The sequence below is a fragment of the Caenorhabditis briggsae genome (assembly GCF_000004555.2).
Source record: "Caenorhabditis briggsae complete genome, chrIII, whole genome shotgun sequence".
Lineage (NCBI taxonomy): Eukaryota > Metazoa > Nematoda > Chromadorea > Rhabditida > Rhabditidae > Caenorhabditis > Caenorhabditis briggsae.
The window spans coordinates 6,257,047-6,280,363 of record NC_013490.2 but is presented as its reverse complement, the minus strand read 5'-3'; the positions used below and the strand labels follow the sequence as shown (position 1 = coordinate 6,280,363).

Here is a 23,317-nt window from a genome sequence, read left to right as displayed (position 1 = left end):
GAAGAAGGCTAGGGAAACGGGATGGGGTTGGTAATGGAGAAAATAGAGGGGAAAGATCAGGAGAAAGAACTACAGTTATGTCAAAGTTCGTATTTATGGGATCAGAAAATGGGCTCTGATCAGAAAACCTTTAAATCTGAAATCCCAAAAACGAATACCGACAGTGTAGCCTTAATATTGTCTGTATAAGAAAAAGGTATCAACAGAAGGAAGGTCCTAGTTGGTCCGGTGGTAAATGCTTACAATAAAAAATATCCATAAAATCAGACAGGCTCGAAATTCAGATTATCGTGAATTTAATTTTAAACTTCTAATGCAAGCTTCTCTCTCTCTCTCTCTCTCTCTCTCTCTCTCTCTCTCTCTCTCCGACAAAACACATTCCTCTTCTGATTTTTCTGGGAACTTGTTGGTCGAGATCAAAACATTAGATTTCTCAGGAATTACACAACATTCAGATCAAATGGATTTAAATGTCTAGTGTTTCCAGAATCAGAATTTTCTTGATGGAACGGTTTTTCATTCAGAATTGGACCACTAAAAAGGAGCGACCGTTTGAAAACATAAAACTAATAAAAAGCGAACAAGTGTGATTTAAACTTTCTTGGAAAAGCGAGTGAATGTATCGTCTCTTCTCTTTTTCTTCTCATCGCTCTTCCTCCATTCAATTCCATCATTTGTCTGGATAGAGAGAAAAAGAGAAATAGCAGAATTCAACTCAATTTGAGAAGCACATGTACACGCTATGTGCAAATCTATGTACAGAGAAAAATGAAAGAAAGAGAGAGGTCAAAAGTTAGAAATAATGAATTTGAAAATCCTATTGGGATAAGAGATATAGGATAGATAATGGAAACAAGGAACATGGGAAGTCTGAAAAACTTTAACACAATCTTTTTTCGGTTCTAGCCGGTTATTTTGATCTACAGAACTTTTTCGATTTTTTGGTCCTTCGAAAAACTCGAATATACAAAAAATTCCGAAAAATCCGGCACATAATTCGGAGGCTACAGAAATTTTGGGGTCGTTTCGTTGAGTACAAAGCAATTTAGGGGTACAAAACCCTCGATTCGGGGGTAAAAACTACCTAAAAATGTCCAATTTTGTACCCCTGGAATTTTAGATTTTGTACCTATAAATCACTTTGTATCCCGTTGTACCCCAGAATCGTTGTACCCTCCGAATTATGTGCCGAAACATCCCATGAATTTGACAATTCAAAAACTTACTTGAATTATTTTTGAAAGAAAATTCAGAAAGCAATTTTCAAAAGTATTTTCTATTGCCATTTGGATATTTGCAAATTTCTAAAATTTCTTTTTGAAAAAACTGAGTTTCAAGAGTTATTGAATTCTTGAAACTTTCGGATTTCTCGGATTTCTTGGGAAATTTTGATATTCCTAGAAGTTTTCACCCTTTTCTGTTTTAATCAGTCCAACCTATTCCTTGTTTCTGTCTGAAGTTGTAGTCTTCTTCAAAACTCATTTCTCCTTTTTCCTTTTTGCCGTTACAATCTTTCATTCAAATCGTATTTTGCCTCCCTCTCGCTCGCTCAAGGAAGAGAAGTTCGGCGGATCGTTCAGTACTAAATCGGACCAGATAGATATCTCCGACCTCTTTTTGAGAAGGAATACAAACTTTTCTCATGTCTTCCCTCAGCTTTCCTTCATCAACCAACACATCATTCCTCAAATTGTGTCTCGTTTTTGAAGTATTGATCCATTTTTTCATTTTCCATACTTTGTTGAAAACGTATTAATTCAAGAAGTTCGGTTTACAGATAATGCAAAGGACAGTGTTAAGAACACTGTCAGCGTTGCAGAGGAAAGTTAGAATGTGCAGTAATCAGAGGGCGAGTACTATTGGAGATTGGGTAGGTTTATGGTAACAATAATTGTGGCAATAATGGCAATCAATCAAAAACCTTGAGTTTTCAAATTTCAGATTTTTTACTGTAGTTTTTACTGTCTTCAAGAAATCTAGATCAGGTTCTTAAACTGTAAAATTTAAAGAAGTCTCTTGAAAAAGGCATTCGGTTGTCGTTGCAAAAAACATCGGAGGAGATCTCCCACATCAGGACCCTAGAGTTTTAGATTGACGAAAATTTCGAAATTTCGAAATCTCACAATCAGAACCTGAAATTCCTTTTCCGTTGTTTCAGTTGCTTCTCCATTAAGAAACGATTCCATCGTATTCCTTTTACTAGTTGTCTGTTTATGCATCATCTTCGAGTATCTCAATTATTTCCAGGCATTTCGGATATCCTTAGTTATATTTGCATTTCTGTGTGGCTTTGCTTGGTACACACGAACAATCAATATGTGGGCAATGAAGAATATTGGAGACACTTTTCTACGGAAAGACATCAGTTAGTAGACTTCTAAAACTTGTGTTTCATTTATTCTGAAATTCAGATACTCGTCAAATAATTCTCGGTAGTTTCTGGAGGGACGAACGAGAACAGAATGTAGATGGACGGTTCGCAGTAATTCATTTTTTGGGAGACGGAAGAATCGAACATCCACTCTATTGTTTCTCAATTCAAGCCAATAATCGTTATCTCAGTGAGTTTTTTTTTGTTTTGAAAACCATACAAAATGGGTCTTTGTCCAGTCACCCGAGCAACAGTTCAACGAATTCATCGTGGGAAGAGGGCATCATCAGACATCTGCTCATGGTCTGGACACATTGCGGAGTGCGATTTGGATGTTCATGCTATGAAAGAATTCAAGTAACAATGTGGTTTGAACTTTGTGTAAAATTATATTTGGTTTAGAATCAGCACAACCCCAAATGTCGAAGACGCTATGCTAGTGACTCCGGAAGCACCTCTCAGGTGACAAAACGTTTTTTAAAACAAAATTTAACAAATTTTGGAAAGGTTTTTTGAGATTGTAAAATTGAATGCTCTTTGTTCCATTCCAGATTTTCTCCTAACTTTAAAACCTGTATTAAAAGGGCCGGCCCTTCTATTTTTTCTGGGGTCTCTAATTGTAAGGGACGTATAATTTGTAGGGCCCTTAAGTTGAAAGGTGCACTTGTTTTTTTGTGGGATCACTGAGGACACTTCTATTAGAGGAGCGTCGTCTTCTGTTATAATTTATACTTCAAACAAAATATTTTAAAATCCAGAAAACCAGTTAGCGTGAAACCTATATTAGAAGGGCCCCTTTAATAGAAGTGCCCTCCGAGAGAAAAATCAAAAAGGGTCACTCAAAAGCTAGCTCAATTTTGGTGAGAATGATAGATTTTCATGAAGTTTGAACAAAATGCCGCAAAATTTTTAAATGAAAAATTTCGGGAAAAATGACCGGAAAAATAGAAGAACAGTAATATAGCGGATGGGGCCCTTCAATTAGAGGGGTTCTTCTAGACATATTTTACTGTAGTTTCCCATTTTTCAGAGAACCCCGTCACGATATGGTCGTCTGTATGGCACCAATGTACATCTATACCGATTGGGAAATCCTTGTAACCGGAATTGAATTGTGGTTGGCTATGGGAGCGACGAAGATAGTGGTCCCTGTTCAATCAGCCTCCAGTGCCACGTATAGAATCCTTCAAGAATATGAGAAAAAGGGAATTGTGATCATCAGACACTGGCCAAAATGGCCAATTATGTCAGACACAAATCCAAATGGATTGGTTCTTTCGAGAGGAATCGAAGAATCTCATGTCAATTGTTTGTTCTTTGTAAAGCCATGGTCTGATATTGTTGTGTTCTCGGATATTGATGATTTCTTATTGCCATTGGATCCATCGACAGTGTCTCCAGGAGATAATCTTCAAATTTTGAAAGTGAGTCTTATATATTTTCCGGATTTTCTTAACCGAAAAAACGTTTCAGAACTTATTCGCTGAACATCCTCAAGCTGGAAGTTTACTTTTCGAGCATCGTGATGTGCAATTCGTCCCACCAAACCGTCAAGAAGATCAGAGTCTGGCAAACTTTAATTTCGAGTTTTTGAGAAATTCGAAGAATAAAATGAACTGTAATGTATGGAGAATGAAGACCAGAGTCGTTGTGAATGCAAGTAAGTATTTTCTAAAAGTTCTAGAAGTTTAATTATTCTCCTAACTCTAATATTCCAGGTCGCGTGGACAGTGTGAACATGCATGAAACTGGAATCCATCGTTTCGGATACGTTCAGACCAGAGTTCCATGCCGACAAGCTCACTTCTATCATCTTCGTCACTCACATAACACTGTTCCATCACCAACTCCAATTAATATGTCCCCATTGGCAGATATGCTTAATAAGTGAGTCTGAATTTATAGGTAAAACCTGTATTAGAAGGGAGCCCTTCTATTAGAGGGTTTCTTTTAATACGGATATTATACACATGTCTTTCATATGAAAATAACGGGAGGCCTAAATCACAATTTTCCAGACAATGGCAAAACCGAATCGAATCATTCACAAGTATGAAATCTGAAATTCTGAACAAAACGAACACAGAGTATTTGGAAGATTTTGATAGATGTATGGGAGCTATCAATGATGAGCATTGGACAATGAAGGTAATTAATTAACGTATATGCTTTGAAGAGCTTGATAATCTCGATCCCTGGGAAAAACATAAAACTTTGTGTCACCTGATCAAATGTTGGTGATAATATGAGAAGTATTTTATTAGTTGACAAGTTTGTGATATCTCTCATAGGAAAAGAGATAATTGAGCTCAAAGTTGGCGGTTTGGGTGGGCTTCTATCAGAGAGAACAATCTCCTAATTATCAAGAATATTCTTTTTTACGGAAAAAAATTGCATGGTTGACTTTCATAGCAACTGCTGATGATCAGGAAAATTTTTCTCAGGATTCAAAAACTGAAATTTGAAAAAAAATTCCAACTTCTTCCTACTTCCAGGTCTCCCGATGCCTAACCCCTCATGTCTGCTTCAGTCGTCTGCGACGAGACGTCGATTGTGTAGCCGTGGCTTCTGAATATGAGTTCTACCGTTCTGGAAAGGGATATTTCATGAACCCAACCAACAGTAAGTTTTCTTATTCCTGTTAAAAAATGAATCTGAATACTTCCAGTCCGTGTTCAAAAATCCGAAGTGAATTGCGAATCGCCAGTACCGCCATTCACATCTGGAAACCATTATTTCGCTCCGTGACCTGTTTTTTTCTCCATGATTCGTTTAATTATTTTCTCAGCTGATTGTTTTAATTAATACTAACTTCACTGCTTTCAACTCAACATTTTTTTATTAAAAAAATAAATCCATTTTGATGAAAATAAGATCAGAGAGAGAGAGAGAGAAAGAGATCAAAAAGATCAGGGACAGAAACAGAGGGGAATAGAAAACGAAATTTTAGATATATTTTTTCGAACTGGAAGGGGGGGGGGGAATTATTTAGGCATCTAGTCTTCCTGGCTTGACTGGGAACGAACGACCGCCGCCACGTTTTTCTGAAAATAAAAGTATTTAAAAATTACAATTAACTGACAACACAGCACACAGAGGGGGTTGGAAAAATTTTTGAAGCTCATGTGAGAAAATATTCAAAAGAGCCTCAATTTCAGCTCAAAGAAAATGATTACATTTAGAGTTTGTTGACTCAAAACTGACTCTAAAAATTGTTTGTAAGTACTTTTGAGCACAAAGTGATGTGATGTTCAATCATCAGTCAATCGACGATGTGTCAGACAGAAATTTCCATAAATTTGCAACATTTCTTTTCAATTTTAAATTCCCTCTCTTTTTTTCACATGGATAAGGTACATGGGACAACAGACAATACAATAATTTGACAACGGACAGAGGGAAAAACACACCGAATTATTATCATTTGTGATGAAGTGCTCGGAAGAAGGAAGTGAAGGAGTAGAAGAAGAACAGAAGAGTAGAAGTAGAAGAAGTAAAAGAATACATAGAAGAATGTTTCTAGAACACACCAAGACGATCGTCTTCTCCAGCGAATGGCTGAATAACCCAATCCTCATCCCTCTTGTTCTCCAAGAATGCCCGAGCTCCTCCACGCTTCATCATATCTCCGAATGCGCGTCCTCCACCTCTCTTATCCATCAAAAACGCACGAGCTCCTCCGCGCTTCTCCTCATCAAACCCTTGGGATGCTCTTGCTCCGCCACGTTTCATCTCAGTCAAAAATGCACGAGCTCCACCTCTCTTCTCATCGTAGAATGCACGTCCTCCGCCACGTTTAAAGTCGTATCCAACGTCGGCTGAGAATGCTCTGGCTCCTCCACGCTTGTGAAGCATCGCACGAGCTCCACCACGTTTCTCGTCTTGCTCTTCGAGCTCAGAAGTGTATTGAGCGTTGAGCATCATGACAAGGGCTGAAAAATTTTTATAGTTGAACAGAGGTTTTTCAGCTGTCTGGGGGAAAGTGATTTCATCTAATTGAGTTCAATTCTTCCGATTTTCAAAGATTATTTAGTTCTAACGCCCACATATAATTTGATCGAAAGAGGAAAAATTTATTTAGAGGATCTCTAATCATTTTTTGTTTCGGTAATTTCAAAATCTGGACCTAACTTTTTAAAATGAAAATCCTAACGAAATGTTTGAATTTCAGACTATGAGTACAAGTTTTAAAATTTCTAATATTTGAATGTTTTGGAATGCATAATCACAATCAATGAAAATTTCAGAAGAATATCGTATTTGCGGGAAAACTTTAATCCCTTAAAACCTGTAATAGAAGGGTTCCCACACTGTCAAGTTTGAGCTCAATTACTCAATCCCTTTGCAAGATATCAAAATATTTTTTAACAGAAATTAGTAAAAACGTTTAGGTTCGAAGCTCAGAATATTTTCTTCGCTCTCTCAAAGTTAAAAAAAATCTTTAAAAATTCCATTCTTCAAATTTCCCCGTCTCTTAAATTCTGACCCACTTGTAGTTTTTCCCCAAAGACCAACGAATTCTCTCGTTTCCAATAACCGAGGAAACTCATAAAATATGGCTAGTTCTCTCTTGCCTATTTTTTGAATCTGTTTCAGAAGAACTTCGAACATTTCCATCTCTTTCGTTCCATTAGTAATTCGGAAAAAACAAGTTTTTTTCGTGTGTGAAATGGACAGGAAGAAAAAAAATGAAGAGAGTGTTAACTCAAATGCGGATCTGAATTTGTTCTTCTTTCTCTCTTGCACAGACAACTCTATTTTTAGCTTATTTCAGAAAAAAAAAACAAAACAGATAGATGTGAAAGTAGCTCTAGGAAACTAATTGGGCACTTTGATCATGACAAATTGGCTTTAGGGCGTATAGGATATTAAAGATCGAATGGATATCCCCAAAAATATTTCTAGGACATACTTACTGCTCACTGGCTGCTCACTTAGAGTTCAAAAGTTCTCCTTCTTATCCTAGGCGCGCAATTAGCAGGACTGATAAAAACGGGTATATCTTAAGACATGAGTATCTTGGAAGCACGAAAATTGGTAGAAATACAATTTTACGTTTGATTCAAAAAAGATACTGAATTTTTCGAAACTATTTGTCAACTATTTGTCAGTAGGTACTGTTATAATTGTCTAAAGATGAACGAAGAAATATTTCTTTGTGATTTTCATGAGATGAAGTAAATTTTACAAACGATAACTCAGCTCAAAATCGGTCAAAATGATAAAATAATTTGAAATTTGGCCTGTTTACTAATGACTTATTTAAATGCTTTTACTTGAAATTTAAGCCTAGTACAACGTTATACTCAAATTTTATAATAGTACAAACTAGAGACCGGGTAATTATGCGCCACCCTGTATCTATCTAGTGTCGCTTTCCGGATCTATCTGCCAAAATCGCTCAATTTAGAAAGACATTGATCCATGACAATTCAGAGATTCTCGGTTATGGTCACTACTAATCAAAGATGTCAGGATTCCGGATTCCGTGCTTTTTTAAACTCCGGATTCCATGAAAAATATTTTTGTCCGGATTCCGTATTCCGGATTCCGAGAAGTTTTTATTCCAGATTTTCAGCAAACGTGCTAAACTGTAAGAATTCTCTGCCGTTTCTGAACTTCCGCGACTAACAATGCAAGAACAAAGCACGATATGTGTTTTTAGAATTTTTCTGCCCATCGGAGACCTCGAAACTCCGGATTCCGGGCTTTTTTGTTTCATATTCCGGATTTCGGATTCCGAGAAAATCTTTTTATTCCGGATTTTGTTTCTTTAAAAAGTTATTCCGGACATCTCTGCTACTAACGGATCCCTTCATAGCCACCCCCCCCCCTCACATTTCAAAATAATCCCTCGTTATTTTCTAATCCAGGAATTAAAAATTAGAACACTTCCAGACTGAAACTTTACGAATTTCAATGGCTTCTTCAATGTCCATTCCTTCCCCAATTACTACAGCGGGAAGCCCCATACACAACTATGTACACAAAATTTGCTGCTCTTCAGGTTTTTTTGGCTCCAAAAATAGAACTTCATTTTCAACGACTTCTATTCTTCTTCAACGAATAAAATAAAACGTAGTTCGTCAAATCGAATTGTCCTAGCGAGGGGAAGACTCATCCTAAGCTTCGCAGCCCCAATTTCTTCGCCCAGATGACGTCACACGGTTTCACCGTAGTACTCGAAACTATTCCGGAGCCGATCTCAAAAATGAGAAATGAGTCTTTCTTTCTTTTTTTCTTTAGTCTGCAGAAGAGCCACTTAACGAAAATGAAGATGAGAAAGTCAATCAACTAGGGAGGTCTTTTCTTTCTTTTTTAACTTTTTACTTGGAAAAAAAGTCCATCAATTTTCTTCGAAAAAAAAGAAAAAAAGTAGAAAAGAGGATTCTCCAGGATTCTAAATTTCGGATGGCGTTGCCGTTGTTACAGAAAAGATCCATCAAACAATGTGCGGATGTTTATTTTTTGAGCTCGCTTTCGCTTTTTTTTTCAGAGAGTCACTGGGGAATCCCGATGCTATCTTGGCGCCATGATTTATATACACTAGTTTTTTTCTTTGTTACTTTAAATGCTCCGACATAGTAACGCATGATAAGATTTCTTATTGGATTAATATGAAATGAAACAATCAGTCTTCTAGTTTTCAAAAGTCTGAAAAAGACAAACTAACCTGCAAGTCCGAAGAACAGTACAGTAAGGTTTGAGTGGCGCATGGCTTCCGACGTTCAGTCTTCTTTTCTGAAACAAAAAAGAAGAAGTGGTCGATGTGAATATTAGAATGAGTAGAAACGGGAGCAACAAGAGTGTCGAGATGGAAATGGGCGGAGCTTCAAGAGCATATACGGGAGGGGCGGGGCTTACGGGAGGATTGAGGGGAAAAGAGAAAGAGTGGGAAAGGGAGGAAAAGACGAAGGAAAAAGAAAGAATAATGAAAAAGGACTTTAAAAGAATTGGGCTTATGAAATCATGATTTTTAAATGAGTTTTAGAATTCCAGAATCTCAGAATTTCAGTAATTTTACAGTTTCTCAAATTTAAAACTTCAGACATCTAAAATTTCAGAATTCCAGAATTTCGGAATTTCAGAAATACAGAAATCACTAGTTATAGATCTTTAGACCTTCGAAATTTCGAAGTTCCAAGAATCCAGAACTTCGAGTTTCTGACATTCAGAATTCCAGATTTTCATAACTTCAGATTTCCAAAGTTTCATAATTTCAGGATTTCAGAATCTCAGATTTTCAGAATAAAAAACGAATTTAGCGTTGATATATTCAAAAAAACCCATCTCAGAAAGTATGTCAACTCGAATCATTATTAGAATTCAAGAAAAATTTTTCAGGAAAATCGCCGGAAATGTACGATCTATTCAGAGCGTACAACCATCTTTCTGATTGAAAACAACGGGAAACTTTTAAACGTCCGAAGATGACCAAAAATCTCTGAAAAATTCAGATTCCCACATACACTATTGAAATTCTCGAGCCCCAGAACGTCTAATTCAAAGAAATCGAAAATTTTGAGCTTCTAGGAATTACAAATGCGGAGGTGACACTGATAGCTTCAGCTAATCTAAGAAGATTGGGCTCATTCAAAGCCTTTATCTCTATTTTTGTATTCTCAGATTTACAGAAAACATGAAACGACGTTCGGATTGTTTTCTAAATCCAAATCTTTCAATTTTTGATGTTTTCTGGAACTTTTCGGATTAGAAAAACGATTTGAAAAGAGATGTTCCACATCCCAAAGGACCGATTTGTAAACGTTTCGAGAAAATTTTGAATGCTCCTTTTTTGGGACACAACGTGACAAACGAAATGTTTCTTTGGTGGAGTTTATAGGTTAGTATGGGAGGAGAATGATGGGAGTTTTATGATCAGAAAAAGAGCATGAGATCATTTGAAATAAGGATTGTGGGAGAATATTTGATGTGTGTAGACAACAAGTTTTCTGATTTTTTATGATGCTAGGAAGTAAACTAGAATAGAAAATTGTTATTGATTCTTTGAGAACCTTCTAGAAATTAGTTTATTTCAGTTTTTCAGAGTTTGAGAGAGTGTTTTTGAGAGGTTACAGAAAAGTTATTCTCGTCAAAGACCAAATTAGTCAGACCCCCATTTCCAGGAAAAAGATGGTCCCGATTCCAAAATATGCATTCACAGATGCAAAAACAAAAATAATAATAGTGGGACTCATGAGCCAAAATTCGTTTATTACATTTTGAAGGCGTACCCGAATGCTATAAAAACGCAGTTCTTTAAAAAATTCGAAAAGAGAATAGTGATAGAAACATCTTGAAATATGAAGATTTGTTTAGAATTGGAAATTTCCGAGTTTTGGAACTTTAAAATTGAGTTTCTCAATAAAATTCAGAAGCCTTCTGAATTAAAAAAACACATTTTTTGAATGAGTAGGGTCGAAACTGGATATGGTCATTATGATAAAAACAACTCACTATTACCGTAAGCACTCTCAGAAAATGACCCCCACCTCCTATCTGTCAACTAACTATTTTTCTTGAATCCTATGAAAGATATCAAAACATTGTTCTCTAATAAAACGCTCATCATGATATCACCCATAATTTATCAGTTGACCACTTATTGATATCTTTTTCAGGAAATAATATGCATATATGGGCTCAAAGTTGACCCCGAGCTTCGATAAAAATACAGAACTCTTTTTTTGGAAATGTTTTCAAAATTATTTTCCTCGATGAACTCTTTCATTTTGTTCCACTGTACGAATGCCCATTTTCCCATCCCACTCACTCCATTATTCTCTTGTCAACTCTTCCATCATGTCACTTTGGTTTTAAAATACGTACCCCATAATTTTGAATGGGACTCTGACCCTCTTACAAGCAGTACACATCAAATGACGTGTGATTCTGGAGTTGGAAGGCTAAAATTGGGAAAAGAAGAGGGTGACTTCTAATTGGATATTTATAGGAAAAGTGGGGTTTCGTTTAGACAAAAACCTAACAAAAGACCGAATAGTTTGATGGATTAAAAACAGGAATTCGCATAAAAATAAAATATTGACCTGATGAAAACACATGAAATTCCAGGAACTTTTCTGGCAATAATTGGTTTTGTCAGAACAATTGCTAATGTTCCTTATTTTCTTGTTTGGTCCTGGTCAAGAAAAAGTAGATGTTTGGTTTGTAGCTTTCGGAAACCACAGAAACGTTCTTGGAACTTGAAACATGGATCTTTGGAAAGATCTTTTTGGAATTTTTCGGAAATTCAAAAATTCCGATTTCCGAAACGCAAAAAAGTTACCAAAAAATACCGTTCCGAACATCACTAAACTTGGAAAATACTGGTTGGTATTTCTTTGTGACTTTGAGCAAATTTCCATACTCGGCCAGAGCTGCGCAAGAGTTGGGCAATTATGATGACCAATATTTATGATCGAGAATATTTCTTGGAGCTCCGAATTCAAATTCTATTTAGATTCCTAAAGTTATATTTCTTATACTCGATCTCCTCTGCAGAAACCCCTTAATTATTTTCCATCTGAAAATGAGAAGTTCCGATATCTTAGTAGTCCATCCCCCAAAAATGAACTACTTCCTTCATTCATTTCGTCAACAAGACGTCTTCCGGACTTGTGGGTGTCAAGTCTGTCTGACATAGAAAAAGACGTAGATGACGTTAGCAGTATACACATTTCAATGGTGGTTCCAGGGATAAGAACTCGGAAAATGAGACAGCTACATAGTACATGGCAAACACAGATTTTTTTTTTGGAAAATCTTGAAGTATTGTGAAGAACATTTCGAAAATATTTTTCAAAAAGGTTGGATGCTGAGCCTGAAATTAGAGCCGGAGTTCTTATTTGTCTAGTTCTCATATGTAGCAATTCTCATTTTCCGAGTTCTCATCCCTGGTACCACCATTTCAATAAGTTTTTTGATTGATTAAATGACTGCAAAAAACATATCACTCAAACTTTTTGCTTTCGCAAAAGGAATCAACTCGGAAAGTTCTAGAAGTTCAGGATTATAAGAAAAAAAGAGAGAGATCTAGAAGTTCAGGATTATGATGGTGATTGGTGCACGGTACTTTGATCCTGGAAAAATCAGAAGGATCAGATGGGATTTTTTAGGAAATTAAAGATCTGTTGTTAAGAAATAATGAAGATTAGATTTTCAGAGTAAACGTCACTAGGCAATAGAGCTAAAAGAGTTGAAAACAAAATCCAAAATGGAAGTGAATGTCAAAAACAGTCGTGGGTGGGATGGGTGTTTGCAAATCACAATCATGTGAGAAAATTCAGAACCAGAGAAATTACATTGATTCTAGTTTTTAGGGGATTCTCAGGGTCCTGAAACGATAGAAACTTCTTAGTCGCTTGAAGTATAAAAGGTCTAGAGTACACTTCTCAGAAATGAAAATTTCAGAATACCTACCGTATTTCCTCTAACATGTAGAACCCCACCCACACTGTCAAGTTTGATATAATTTTTCTTGGCTCTCATGCAGGATAACGCAAATGAGTCAACTAATGAAATGATTCTGATGATATGATAAGCAATTAATCCGTTGACAACTTTTTTACATATATCTTTCACAGGAGCCCAGATAACTTGGCTCAAAGGTAAAACTTAGGGAGCCATTCTATTACAGGTTTTACGGTACATGCTCGTATAAGAAAATGTATCTCTTTCTGGCACATGATCACAAGAGCTACAGTAGACTATCTTGCTTTAATCCTGGTATTTCTTTCGAACTTTAAAAATTGAACATTAAATTTTTCGCATCAATTCTAGATTTTTCGTGCTGTAATTTCGAATCTACATAATTTGAAGGACTCATAAAATGACCAAAACCCAGACTCGAACGAAAAATAAAAACCAGAATGGTTCCAGTTCCAGCAACGGTTGCCTTCGAATCTTATACATCGCGCGATTTAATTATAATCATTGTTATTATTCAATCCGCATATCACATTACGCAACACTTTCCCCTTCTACCCCTTTCCATTTTTTTGTTGATCCCCTCCCCCCGACGAATCATTCGACTAGTTTCTGACCATCATCCTAAACTGAAGTGGAAGACAGTTTTCTGCGACTTTTCTACTTTTTTATTTTGCTGATACTATAATGAAATATTCCTGCAAATGTTCTGCTATCTTGCTGTTCTTAGTTGGTTTTGCAAGCGCCAAGGATTACGATATCGAAATTTTCCCAGGTAAAAAAATTAAAATTAGAAGCAGCTGGAGCGGAGCAATGTCTAAATTGATTCTAAATCCAAAATGTCAAGAACCTGAAAACATTAAAACCGAAAAAATGTTCATCCAAAATTGTTTTAACTCGAAATTTTTTTTAAATTAGAAATAACCGACTGGAACCGGGATTTCTGTAAGAGAGCATCTGACCTGTTAACAAATTTCGTGTTTTAAAATTAAACTAGAAATTTAAAATGTAAGACTTCCCCTTATTGAATCTCTATCTAGGTCAGTCTAGGCCAAAGTAGATCGAAATATTCTTAATCCAAAATAATCCCAAATCCGATCAAAGTGTACACATCATGATGTGAGAATCCGGAAATATCATATTTCTTTTCAAAACTTCCGACATTTCAAAAGGAAGAAAAAAGTGTTTTCTAAACTGCTCAGCTGGCTTTCTCTATCATCAAATAACCGAATATCGTTCTACGAATTCGTGAGAAAATGCAAAGTTGGAAGAAATGATAGATAATTGCATAAGAATTAGCAGCGATTTGCATTTAGAAGAAGGGAGAAAACGGTTCGTCATTTTATAAAGGGAATATATTCCCAAAGAGAATTCCAAAAGTCATCCTCCAGTTTTTTGTTGCAAATTAAATTAAGAAAAAGTAGGGATCTATAAGATATGAACAATTTTTTATGTGCATATAATTATCTGAAAAAGTAGAGGAAGAAAAAAAGATTATGATTGTTTTCGAGTTTAGGGAAAAATGGGGAATGAGTAAGAGAAGTAGTAGATGTTTGTGAGAATTTTTTGGGAAGACACGTGGAGGGAAAACGAAAATTCGGAAGAAATATATTTTTTTTCAGAAAATTGTGACTGTCGAGATTGGTATGGTGGGTGTCGTTTGAATGGAGAGAAATGGGTTGATGATGATGTGTGGAAATATTCTTGTGATGGAAAAGAACGGTTGGATTTTTAGATAAATGTTCAATAAAACATTTAAGCGCACATGGAGATTACCGAAAAAAACCATTTTTTCAATTTTAAAAGGGGACTCCTATCAGAATGTTTCAAAAGTGATGTATTTTCTTAATATTATTGGGAAAATTTTGAAAAAAATCCTAAATGATCGGAACTAGTCGCTGAAAGCAAACAATTTGCTAAACAAGGTGGCGAAGAGGGACGAGAGTTTGAATTCCCGAGCAGTGAGAAACTTAGGCCACAGCGGAAAGCTATCCCGCCGCCGTGACCTAGGTTTTTTTCACAGCGCGGGAACTCAAATCCTCGTCCCCGTTCGCCATCGTTTTTTAAATTTTCAACAGTGTTTGGAGATTTCGGACTCCTTTTCCGAAACTTTTCGTAATACAATTAGGAAAATACACAACTTTTTGATCATTTTGATGCAATAAATGTTTCTGGTCGGGCCCCCTTTAAGCACATTTAGAGGTTACCGGAAAAAAAGAAAAATTTAAAAATAGAAATACAAATTTCCTCCAAAATCTTGGTTCTCTCCAAAATCCGATCCATCTTCTTCTTCAGATCCGAGTCGACTCTGACTGGGTGTCGTGGAGTCGGAGGAGATGTTCCGGTTGGACAAAACACGACAATTGGGGATTTATGGCAAGTGTGTACACAGGATGAGCAGAAAATTTATTATGAAATTGGTAGGATTTTTTTGGATTAATAAAAAAGAATCGAAAATGATTGATTTGAGAGCCCTTCTGCGAGTTCAACGGAACAAAAATTCGAGTTGGACAGGAGTATAGGGACGGCAGTTTTCAATGGTTGTGTCTTTCGACGGGACGTTGGATAACAGGTTCTTTTGGGATTTATAAATTATAGGGATCGGGTAATTTTGGGTGTCTTAGAACTACAATTATGGAAGTTTTAGGAATTTTGGTTCTAGAAGAAATTTCAGGATGCTATTATTTCAATGAAACTCACACGGATCTACTTCTACATGTGGCGGAACATGTCTATAACGGTTTGATTGAGCACGTTTGCTCGAAAAGGCAGGAATATCCAGCAATAGTTCAGTACTACACACAGGTACGCCCAGTTTCTGTTTATATATATTTTTCATCCTCCCAAGGACTGGGTTCTTGGGAATTTTCTCTGTTTTTTATATGTTTCTTTTCTCTTCCTCTTCTCACGTCTTCGGGCTTGTTTCCAGAAAAATCCAATTAAAGTGCTCCTCTCATGACACGGAACATGTCAAAAAAGAATGATGTTTTTTGCAGGTCCGTAAGGATGTCGATGTGAAACATCCAACTAATAAAGGAGTTAATCGAAATTTTCCCGAGCCGCTGCAAAAGTTGATTGACGAAGATAGGAATGTAAGAGAGAGAGAGAGAGAGAAGGGTTGCTCATCGAATGAAATTTTTCAGATTTTTGAAATCTAGAACATTCATTACAAGATTATCGAAAATAGAAGATTATGGGAACTTGCTGATTTATGTAGCAGAAATTCGAAGTTTTGAAAAATTATGTTCACTTCAAAAACTTAAGTATCCGACTCCCAAAGCGGGACTTTAAAGCCAAAGCGGGGCTTTAAAGCCGGAAGGGATTTTTGAACAATTTAGACTCAAAAAAATTTCAGAGAAAATTTAAAAAAAAGGATTTTTCTAAAATTTCGAATATTCAGTAGTTTTGTAAGTTCCTGAACTGAAAGTGTTTTTTCGAAAGACATTTTTCAAAAATTTCGAAAAAAGTCCGAATTCGGTCGATAAGGAAAACAACTTGCAAAAGTTAGGCCCCCGTTTTAAAATGGCCTAGAAAACAAACCAGGTAAGGCCATTTCTAGGGCAGAAAAGTTGGTGGCCTAAAAAACTCAAATTGCGAAAGTTAGGCCACGATGATAAACGGCCGTTCAGGGTTTGAAAAATAATGCTAAAACTTTTCGAAAAATCCTGAACGGCAATTATTTCAGATCCCTTGCACTTCTAAATTCATCATTTTCAGGTCCGCTGGCTTCATAACTCCGCCTTATACTTTGTGAAAAATGATGACAGACCAAGAAGCTTCACTCGCTTTTTACCAGCATCGCGGAAACCACTGGGTTGATTTATTTATATTTATTTTGTATGCTTTTTTATACGCTAGATCTCAAAATAATCAATCAGGCGTCTTAAAGTTAGTCAGAATAGTAGCTGGCTGGATTTCAAGTTTTTGATTCAGACAGATCTAATTCTGTGCAGCCCGTTTGCTTTATTGCTTTTTTTGTCTTTTTTTTTGTGCATTGTTTTCAAATAAACTTCATCTTTATTATCTTTCCCCACAATCTATTTTCAATATTAGCTTGTGAGAACGAATTCTAGAAAAAAGCTCTCCTGGGAATTGAAATGACATCATTTTCCAGAAAGATCTCACAAGATACATCAACATTTGTTTTTTAATTTATCTTTTTTCGAACACTTTTTTCCAGCTTCTTCTCCCTTTTCGAACGAATCAGAGTTCATTTTTGCATCGTTTGGCGAATGACGTGATAGCTTTTCATCGCTGAAAAATCATTGAAAAATCTATGGAGAAGCGGGGGAAAATGAACGATTTATTGGATAGTTTCGTTATGTGTGTGCATAGTGACAAAAAAAGGATGAATTTACATTTTTTCGGGAGAAGGGTTTGAGAGGGGAAACGGGAGATAGAAAAGGTGAATCAGAAAAGAGAAAGAGAATCAATCAAAAAGTGTTTGTTTCTTCTTTTTTTTTCATTCCCCCTTCATTCGTTTTTTTCTTACAATTTGTCTTAAACCATGTGGGCTGGAAAGTTCTTTTTATGTTTTGTGGTGAGTTGTAAAATCGGTCCTACACATGAAATATTGGTGTAAAAACATTGACTTATAATTCGGAGGGTACAAAGTGGCGTAGGAGAACAAAATTCGACTTTTTGAGGTATTTCGCATACCCGAATGAAGAGTTGGTATCCCTAAACCGCTTTGGACCCCAATGTCCCCAAAATTTTTGTACCCTCCGAATTTTGTACCGAAAACATCGGCGGTCCCAAAACGTAAACTACCATAACCTGTAAATAGTTTTCTGTTTCAATTTTTACCCCAATTTCCTTCCTTTTTCAGTTACTTTTACAGATTTTTGGATTTTTTGGATTTTCTAGGTCATGACATATTTCTTTGATTTTCTAGGTTGTGACATAATTTTTAAAATTTTCTAAATCATGACCTAGTTTTCTGGGATTCTCTACGTTTTCTAGCATGCTTTCTTTCCTGATTCGTTGCGGAGGAAATGAAAGAAAAGCTGAAGAAAAAATCCGGAAAAAGTTTATCTTCCACTTTACACCAACCATTGAAACAATAACGGAAAAATCAAAAACTGTCTACTCTATAAAGGTTTTCTTTCAAAAGAATCAAGTTTCAGGCTATTCTCTGTGTTATGGCATCAGCCAACAACTCCACCGACCCAACCACCTCATCAGCTCCTCCCATCCCCAGTACCACTACCATATCACCCCAGCTTCTCTGCTCCCGTGACTACCATTGTCTCTCTAAATGTGATACATGTATCCATGGAGTTTGTACCCATAAAAAAGGGGCAAAGTGCTCACGAGACTATCACTGCAACTCCTGTCAAACATGCTATTTCGGACAATGCGTTTCTGCGGAACATCGAAAAAAGTGCTCGGTTACTGCGGATTGCGATCCGGGAATGTGGTGCTATCATTCGTTATGTACGGATAATGTATGCAATCAAGTGGAGGATTGTGGACCTGGTCAAGTGGCAGTGTGCAAGGAAGGAGCTTGTCATTTGGTTTGAGCGTTACGATAAAATTTTTTAACTTGTTGAAAGTCTACAGTTGTTTTAGAAATAAAAATGTATTAAAGACAATTAAACGCTTGATCAATTTAGTCTTCCTGAGTTCTGTCCAACCGGATCTTCTTATCGTCATCAGTCTTCTTGTCATCGTTATCGTCGTTGATCGCCAAAATTTCTTTCGTGACATCTGTCCATTTCTTCAAGATTTTCTGAGATCCGCCACTGTTAGGTGTCGCGTTTTTCCTAAAAAATAAAAACACAAAAATGGGAAATAAGACGATCATAAACCTACACCATGGGAGTGTTTGCATCAATATTTGTGTCTCTGAGAACTTTTTCCGCATCATCATCCCTCGCTTTTTTCACTTGTGCTGCCACTCTATCCGTTTCTCCATTCGATTCCTTCTCATTACTTGCCAACTTATCCTGATTCGATGCTCCTGGTACATTGTTGTTGGCATTATTGAAGAAATCAAATGCGTTCTTATCCGTTGCTTTTTTCTCATTCACTTTTCGTGTTATCTGCTCCAAAAGTGTCACATTAGGTTCTTGATAACGCATTCGTTCAGCCAGTTGTTGCAGTTTCCACTGCGCAAACTGCAACCATCGCATATCTCTTCTGAACCCGTGTTGCATATATATCGTTAAAGTCATTGTTAAAAGTGTCATAAAGCAACACGCGACGATCATCCACAGATTCGGACTGCATAGGGAATAGCTGGAAAATTTGAGAAATTCTGAAGATTCTAATGAATTCACAGTTACCTTGAAAACAGGTCTAAAACAGTATATGGACACGACATGTTAGGAGAATTTTTCAATGAAGAAATATAAAGAAATGATTGATTTTCTGGTTGGAAAAGCCACGAAATTTTGATATTTTTTTCGAACTTTTTTGAGTCGTCTTTCTTCATAGGAATTAGGGGTTCTAGAACCGGTTCTAACAGAAAAATCACCTGAATCGGAAAAAAAATACACTCTAGAAAGCTGAAAAAATCTTGGTTGTCTACAAATTGAAACATTTGGGGTTCTAGGCCATTAACCTAAATATAGTCATTTAAAAAATTGACATTTTCAGCTGAGACTAATTTCGACAGGCTTCTCAGACACTTTCTATCACTTCAAACTTTATCACTCACTATCAGTGGCCTAGAATTCGATTTCTAAGCCACCAAAAAGTTCTTCAAGAATTCTCGAAAAATGTGTAAATCGACGGCTTTAAGAAATTTGAAGTTTTCTTAGAAAATAGATTAGAATTTTTTCTAGGCCATGCCCAACATTTTTTTCTGAAAAAAAAAACTTTTTTGAACTGCTTGAAATCGGTTGTCATATACATATTCTCAAAAAAACTATTCATTCCCAACAATAATAATATCTAGACAGTTCACATAACTTCTTGACTTGGCTTCATTTTGACATCTTCCTTGGATTTCGATGCTGATCCCTTTGAGACACTTTCCTTCGATCCGGACCCTGCTATCTCTTTTGATTTAGGTCCCTCCTTCACAGTTTTTGTTTTAGTCTGAAAATAAAATGGAGAGAGCGAGTTTCAGTTCTGAGGTACAAATTACCTCATCCTGAGTGACTTCCACAGAATGAATGATATGTCATTTTCAGATTTGGATGATTTGGATTTCTTGTTTTTGAAGCAGAACCATTTACGACAATACGAGAGGATTGTAAAAATAAAGGCTGTAGTGATCAGACCAATTGCCACGATCAATCTGGAAAAAAACTACAATTAGTTACTTTTTAAAGTCCTATCATACCCAATTTGCCACTCTGGCATTGTATTGGCAGTTTGATTTAAACCAAGAGCCATCACTGTAGACGGAAAAACGGAGAGAGTTGTTGTTTGAATAGTTGTGATTTGAGGTGTAATCGTGGTTGTTGGAGCTGGCGGAATTTTACTACGGAATGAAGAAAAGAACAGGTCCAGTGCACATTTAACTTGCTCAACGATGTAAGAGCAGAAACCAATTGCTTCCCATCTTCAGTAACATCTGGTATTTCACGAGCGGCTTTGAATATTGGTGTAAAACTTCCAAACGTCGTGGCTTCTAACTTTTCAATATTCTCGTTCAAACTATCTATCTTCAGAAAAAATTCTGATAGAACAATTTTCAGATTTTCAATCTTTGACAGGCTTTTAATCTCTTCTGGCTTCAAACTGACATTGAAACTCTCTGCTGATGTTTTGATAAAGGAAATGTCCCCAACAAGATTTTCAAGCTCTTCTCTTTGTACAAATACTTCTCTGATTGCTGCTAATCCCTGGATGGCTTTTGCCAGTTTGTTCAAAACATTATATCTTGAAAATCGGAATCTCTCAATGCAACTGCCTCCATCTCTTCCACGTTTTTCATTTCTTCTCCATACCCTTTTAGAGACTTCAAATCCTCCAAACTGTTGGAAAGAATTCCAACTACATCAATCACCTCTTGAATTTTATAATTTGTTCGATTCCTTCTCAATTCACTCAATTCTTTCAAAAGATCCAGAATAATCTTTCCATCCTCTTCTTTTCCACCAATTTTATCTCTCAAAGACGAATAAAAGTTAAGAAATCCAGAATCTTCTAGAGATTTCAGATATTCTTCAATCAGAATCGGATTTAGTTTTTCAAGGGCCGTCTGAACGATTGAAACACTTTTCTTGAATTCAGGAAAATCCTTTTTCAGATTTTCCAAAGCAACTTTTGCCCGTTCCCATGCTGGTTTGGATTGCAATTTTAACAATGATTTGTTGGTGAGAACGTTCCAAGTTTCATAGTTGTTAAAATATTTCGAAGAACTCGGCATTTTTTTCAAATAATCGAAAGATTTGAATTCTGAAAGCACTTTGTACAATTCAGATGCCGCACTTCTCCAATCGTTGATTTTTTCTATAGACTGAGCTTTGGAAGTCTCGTTTTCCGAAAACTTGTCACACTCTTCAAATGCTTCCATTAGTTGTAGGATGGTATCTTTTTCATTTGCATATTTAGCAAGTTCTTCAGAAGCCTGGACCACAGAATCCAAGTCATCAACTGAGGACAAATATGCCCACGAATCATGGATTAAAGATATATTTTTTCCAAAGTCAACTATCGGATTCAGAGATCTTGATAAATGTTTTGAAACCCAATCACTATCAGTTTTACTGATGAGAGATTTCATATCGTTGGTATCACTTGAAATATTTTGAAAATCAGTTAGACCATTTGGCAGACCAATTGAATAGATATTTTTCCAGTTTTGAGCATTTTGTCTAGCAGAAATCAATCTTTGAACGGGACTCACCAAACCTTGGGAATTTTGAAAAATGATTGAAGAATTGAGAAATTGTTCAACATTGTTTCTGATAAGATCCAGTTTGATCCTGACTCCAGATGTAGATTCCGTAATATATTTCTGTCTTAATTCCATTTCTTCATCCAGTGGATCCAAAAACGACATGTTCAATTTTGCAAGCAATTTAAGAGAATCTATCTTTTCATAAAAAGCATTGAAGGTATTCACTTCTTTCTCGAATGCTATGTACATTCCGATAATCTTCCTGATTTCAGCCATAGCTTTATTCTTCTCAGTTGAGTTTGCCGGCACTTCCATTTCAGTTATATTCTCAATTCTTTTCTCAAAATCGTCAAATTTGGTGAATAGTTTATCCAATTCTTTTCCGTCGAGTGGGATCGCTACCAACTGGTTCATACTCTTTTTGTAATCCTCCAATCCAGGTAAACTTGTGATATTCCATAGTTGTAATGCCAACTTTCTAACTTCGTTTAAAATTTCAAATCTCGATTCCACAGCTTCTACATCGTTAGATGACACCAGGTTCTCAGATAGATGATGAAGTTCAGTGAAGGATTTGTTGAGTTGCACAGTGTTCAGATTAAGTAATTCGTCAATTGTCAATGTTCCCATGTGAAGAAATTTGGAAATGACGTCATCAGAAGGAATAGATCCTTCCAGAAGACCCTTCTCCAAGACTACTCCATTGGTGAGACGGGCCAATGTAGTCATTTTATTTACGAATTGGTATAGTGAGTCGGCTGAAAAATGGGTAACTAAAGAGTGCTAGTTTGATTGTTGAAAATTACCATAATGAGTTTGACCCGATTCTCCGATCACAAAAAGTGTGCAAATTAAGAAAAACAGACTGTTAGCCAAATGCATTCTGTTATCGTCTTCTAACTTTGACCTGTTGTAAAAAATCGAACATTTTGTATTTCTATATTTCATAAACGCACTGTTTTCGTTGTTGAAAAGATGCTCAAGCACCGCCAGACAAAACGGGAAAATAGATTTGAATTTGTTTTTTATGTCCGATTGTATCAATTGATAACAGATCGGAAAACAAGATGTTGAGAAAAAAGAAGCATGATCAAGAGGAAGATAAGCTGGAATTGATGGTGCGCTGAAAAACTTTGGCTCGGCCAGGTCAGCAGGTTCTCAAGAGTATTTTGAACATCATGATGGGTTTTTTGGGTTCCTCCAAAACGTGGCTAAAGTTGACATAGAATCCGTGGAGTCCCCAAGGAAGGCCCTGGATCCGAGGGTATTGGTTCAAAGGGTACGGTGAGATCTTGGGGAAATATGGCCTTTCAGCCTAAGCCTATAATTTTGAGCAAAAAAGCGAAAAAGTATCTTCGAATTTTTGTCTTTGTTCGTTCTTCCACCTGTACCACAAAAAATGTACCTTCAGAACTAGATGTTTAGTATGCCGAAAAAGGAACGATCAAGTGGAATCTGCTCGAAGGATCCGGAAGATTGGAATATTTTCGAAGGATTTGAAAATACATTTTTTATTTCTAACTTACTCGTTTTTGAAATAAAATTTTCACTGTGCTTGTAACACAAGTTACCAATAAATCTGATTGTTTGATCTCGTTGTCGTCCTCCAACCAATCTCCTGACCACATTTCCCTTTCACCTATTGTGTCAACATTACGTTGTCGCTGAAAGCAGCACCAAATATTTTCTTTTCCCTGACCATTCCAACAAATACTTTTTTTTCA

At 36.3% G+C, this 23,317-nt stretch overlaps 4 protein-coding genes across 4 annotated transcripts; 2 read left to right on the top strand and 2 right to left on the bottom strand.

The window, feature by feature from the left end:
- Positions 1-2,316: 2,316 nt before the first annotated feature.
- On the top strand, positions 2,317-5,119 carry CBG13293 (the record flags this gene model as incomplete). The annotated part of the gene is made up of 10 exons (XM_045243875.1): positions 2,317-2,365; positions 2,412-2,561; positions 2,611-2,728; positions 2,774-2,833; positions 3,402-3,795; positions 3,845-4,031; positions 4,090-4,258; positions 4,390-4,519; positions 4,867-4,993; positions 5,040-5,119. 10 exons carry the CDS (start codon positions 2,317-2,319, stop codon positions 5,117-5,119), a joined length of 1,464 nt encoding a protein of 487 aa, XP_045095113.1.
- A 771-nt stretch (positions 5,120-5,890) lies between these two features.
- Cbr-nlp-21 lies at positions 5,891-9,087 on the bottom strand (the record flags this gene model as incomplete). The annotated part of the gene is made up of 2 exons (XM_002641377.2): positions 5,891-6,303; positions 9,045-9,087. The coding sequence occupies 2 exons, from the start codon at positions 9,085-9,087 to the stop codon at positions 5,891-5,893; spliced, it is 456 nt and encodes a 151-aa protein (XP_002641423.2).
- A 4,396-nt stretch (positions 9,088-13,483) lies between these two features.
- Positions 13,484-16,615, top strand: CBG13288 (the record flags this gene model as incomplete). The annotated part of the gene is made up of 7 exons (XM_045243874.1): positions 13,484-13,571; positions 14,419-14,518; positions 15,092-15,216; positions 15,267-15,368; positions 15,471-15,601; positions 15,793-15,888; positions 16,514-16,615. 7 exons carry the CDS (start codon positions 13,484-13,486, stop codon positions 16,613-16,615), a joined length of 744 nt encoding a protein of 247 aa, XP_045100784.1.
- A 1,792-nt stretch (positions 16,616-18,407) lies between these two features.
- On the bottom strand, positions 18,408-22,475 carry CBG13291 (the record flags this gene model as incomplete). The annotated part of the gene is made up of 6 exons (XM_002641376.2): positions 18,408-18,561; positions 18,611-19,036; positions 19,890-20,042; positions 20,144-20,629; positions 20,698-22,351; positions 22,400-22,475. 6 exons carry the CDS (start codon positions 22,473-22,475, stop codon positions 18,408-18,410), a joined length of 2,949 nt encoding a protein of 982 aa, XP_002641422.2.
- Between the last annotated feature and the right edge of the window lie 842 nt (positions 22,476-23,317).